The sequence below is a fragment of the Lygodium microphyllum genome, chromosome 21, assembly GCF_053477565.2.
Source record: "Lygodium microphyllum isolate KBCC chromosome 21, Lygodium_microphyllum_v1.1.10, whole genome shotgun sequence".
NCBI classification, from domain to species: Eukaryota; Viridiplantae; Streptophyta; class Polypodiopsida; order Schizaeales; family Lygodiaceae; genus Lygodium; species Lygodium microphyllum.
In genome coordinates this window covers 138,471,396-138,475,405 of record NC_141155.1, presented here as the reverse complement: position 1 = coordinate 138,475,405, position 4,010 = coordinate 138,471,396, and the positions used below count along the sequence as shown (strand labels likewise).

Here is a 4,010-nt window from a genome sequence, read left to right as displayed (position 1 = left end):
AGCAAAGAGTCTGTGATGCCTCAATACATCAATAACCTTCCTCATGTGTGATAAATGGTCTTAAAGGGTTGTAAACAGTGTTGCACTAATTAAGTTACAAAAGGTGGATGCTTACAAGCTCTTCATTGGCCCTATTCAAATGGATGGTAGAATTTGACTATACATGACCTAAGCCTACCAAATTACTAGTGGTTTGAATTCTCTAGTTTATCCTAATTATTTATCCATGTCTTAAAATTATTGCTTATCCTCTTGGAAAGATATTAGGGAAGTAACCGCTCATGGATGACTATCCTAGCTAGCATCCAAAACTACTAGTTGAACTTAATTTCAATGACATGATTTTGCATCCACTTTTATGCTTTCGAGTCACTACTTTGAACAAGGGTGCTATGATAGAAATGTTATTGAGATGTTATTATGCACGGACATGTATGACTCAAAGATTGAGAAAAGTGTGTGAGTGAGGAATAAGGTTTCCTAGTTGCACTCTGTCATAACAAAGACAAGTGGTGGTGGTCAGTGGTTTATATGTATAACCCAATGATACTAGTCATATATGACATACATAGTATGCATTGGATGAAAGAATAGCTAACATGAAAAAAGTATGGATGGCATAGTGGCCAATGCAATAAATTTTAGAGCCATGTGATGTTGTTACAAGATAAAGGTAATCACTATTTACAAATGAGACAAGATTTTGATGAATAGGCTATAAGCAGCTACACCCATAATACAATGAGAGAAAAGTTAGCGTAAGTGAGAGAAAAAACTAGATTCAGGTACATAATACATTTCATAATAGATAGGATTCAAACCAATCAAATAAAATTAAATACATGAGATAACACAATGCCTTGAATTTAAACTAGTATGCACAACTTAGAATGTATGACTTGCTAATATCAATAAACAAAGTCCCAAATGCAATTACAAATTGCACCACAAAGTCACTAGATTCATAATCCAATTATGCTCCACTAGACTGATGGAGACAACAAAATTTGCTAAGTTTTATTACTTAGTGTACTATATAACCAATTGGAGCTCATTACAAGGTACCATTGGACTTATAGAAACTATGAAAGTTACTAGCTATTTTACAAAAACATGGGGCTCTTTACAAATGGTGGCCTAGGATTGGGCCAATTATGCCTTTGTCCATATTTGCAAAGGACAATTGCAAGGCCCTATCATTTACTCACATATACTCCCTAGTCTTAAACTCTATGAAGTGCATTATCATTTTGTTTGATGCATTCCTCATCCCCCTTCATAGCCAAAGTGTTGGCATTACCACGAAAACTTGATGAGATAGATACATATGCATACCAATGTGTAACAGAAAGATAGTCATGGATAGAAAGTGCAATTGTGTATAGATATCACCACAAAATACTACAAGATGCCATATATATGATCAACACACAATAAAGATTACCACGACATATCACATAGTTCACTACATTACATTAGTAGTTCACCATGCACACAAATAGTTCACTACATCACACTAATTCCTAAACAAATGAACAAAAAGTATTAAAGGAAAAAATGAGATAGCTGACAACACCTAAAAACATGCCATTTATTGCAACAATTTTTTGGCAAAACTGTATACAATTGACACCTTATTACTAAATTTTTACATGAATTGAATGCAGAAGCGGTGTTCGTTGTTGTTGTCTTTGGAGGCTGTGTCCTTGCACCCTAGCTAGGAGATGTTGGTACGAGAAAGTTCTTGTACGAGAGGGAGGTGGAGTTTTAGATAAAAATTTGATAGTAATACTACAGTGACGATCAAGGGGTGATCATTAGATTATTGGTGATTATCATGAAGATTTCTTTGGGGAGGTGTTGAATATTAGATTCAAGAGGATGACTCTTGGCAAGGATGATGTGATCCAAAGGGACTTACTCGCAAAAGGAAGATCGGATGTACCACCTAGGATGTACTCTTGGTGTTAAAGGTTATAACGACACACTATGTCATATGTGAATTCATCCTTGTGACATCCCAAAGGGTGCCAAAGGAAATTTTGCAATATCAATCCAAGATATGCAATGGTTAGGAGTAGGGCAGATTTCTACTTGGAAACGACTTGATGATCATGATCTATCTACGATTGATTACCAAGTATTGTGGTCCTCATCAACTAACACTCTTATACAACACATGTGGTAGTCTCTTCATATTTCAACGATCCTTATTATTATTTAAAAAATAATATACATTACCACCATGGATTACACCTTGTCACAAGTATATCCAAAAGAAATTAAACACCATGATGTACAGGGTAGTAGGGGGATGGAGAATTCAAGCAACAAACTAGTTACTCACATAGATGGGTTTGGTAACTACCACTTAGAAGTACAAGGCCATTGGGATCGGAGGATGAAAGAAGAAGTGTCCTAAATTTTTACATGCTTGATAGTAGGGACTACTCCAAGGTGAAGAGGATATATGGTTATGGGTGGATTCAAGAAAGCCAAAAGAAATGGTTTAAAGAGCTATCTATCGAACATCGAACTGCAGGAACGAAACAAAATCAATGCATTTACATCAATGGATAAGATTCCTGCCTTGGCTTATTTTCACATTTCTCTAGTTGAGACACGTATGGCAAGTCTTTGCTCAATAACTAGAGTTAAGCAAGAGGGAATTGGTTGTGCACAAGTGAACTCTGGCTTCTGGTCGACGTTGCATGAAGCAAGAGATGTTCGTATCGTCTTTAATGGACATCATCATGTCAATGACTTTTGCGGCAACCTTCGAGGAAATACAAAAGTTTGTTGGCTACCATGCATATGGTAAAGTTGGTTGGACTAGACGAGCAAGGGTTGTCCTTGTGTCATTGAGGTCATCAACTAGTAGTAATACCTCACACATTGACATTCCCAAAGGGTGTAAAGGTGCCTATATTACCCTATGTGGGCTCTTGATATCAAGGGGAGGGGGGGCAGTTACATTCTGGTGACGTCTCTCTGTCTCGAAAAATTTGGGGGGGGGCAAAAATGGCAGTTGTGTGCGCTTCTGAGATAAGGCGCCATCCTGCATACTGTTCAGAGAGAGGGCGCGAGACAGTGAGAGGAGAGCCTTATAGAAAGAGAGGATAGGTCTGTAGATCTAGCGACGGTCTACAATGAGGAAGGAGGACACCGTCAAGCTCATCAGTGCCGAAGGCTTCGAGTTTGTCATCGACAGATCTGCGGCCCTCCTCTCCGAGACGATCAAAAACATGCTTACCTCGACAGAACTTCTGATTTATCGCCTTCACGCTGTCGATTTCTGCGTCTCTGACAGGTAACTTTCAAGAGAAGGAGTATGGAGAGGTTGCGTTCCCTGAAATTAGCACCCGAATCCTTGAGAAAGTCTGCCAGTACTTTTATTGGTCTCTGACAGTTTGCGAGTGGTAAGGAAGTCGAGTTTTCCATTGAGCCTGAAATATCGCTGGAGCTTATGATGGCCGCCAATTACCTGAATACATGATGATCTAGAACGTTTCTGTAACAAAATAGTTCTAGGCATTGCGGCGTCCAGTGAAGGCAGAAGGGTCTACCAAAGTTGGCTGCTTCCATTGTACAATTTTTTGTATGATACAGCAAGAGAATTTGATGAAGAGCAGGAAAGATGAATTGCTCCATCAATGCCTTCATCACACGACGCCATATCTCTCTCTATGAGAATTCGGAGCTTCCATATACTTGTCTAATCTGAAGTGGTAGGCTGGATGAAGATTGTCTTCTCGTTTTATCGCCTCGGCTCGCGTACGATTTGGCAGACAGATCAGAAAGATATTGCAATAGTCACCTTGGCCATTGAGAGTCGACGCCTTCTTCAATTCAAAACCATAGCTAGAGTTTCAATTAACTCTTAATTAAGAGTTAACTTAAAACTTAAGAAACAAAAAGGGGCATTCCTATTGTCATAGAGCAAAAGTCGTGCGAAGTCGAAGAGGGAGAGAAAAATTGACGAGCTGACGATTGCAACGACTGGCGGGACA

At 38.9% G+C, this 4,010-nt stretch overlaps 1 protein-coding gene across 1 annotated transcript; it reads left to right on the top strand.

Annotated features, from left to right (window-relative positions):
• The first annotated feature begins 3,080 nt into the window (after positions 1 to 3,080).
• On the top strand, positions 3,081 to 3,620 carry LOC148018634 (uncharacterized). Its single transcript, XM_087661888.1, has 2 exons — positions 3,081 to 3,310; positions 3,418 to 3,620. The coding sequence occupies exons 1-2, from the start codon at positions 3,150 to 3,152 to the stop codon at positions 3,494 to 3,496; spliced, it is 240 nt and encodes a 79-aa protein (XP_087518014.1). The 5' UTR covers positions 3,081 to 3,149; the 3' UTR covers positions 3,497 to 3,620.
• Positions 3,621 to 4,010: the final 390 nt, after the last annotated feature.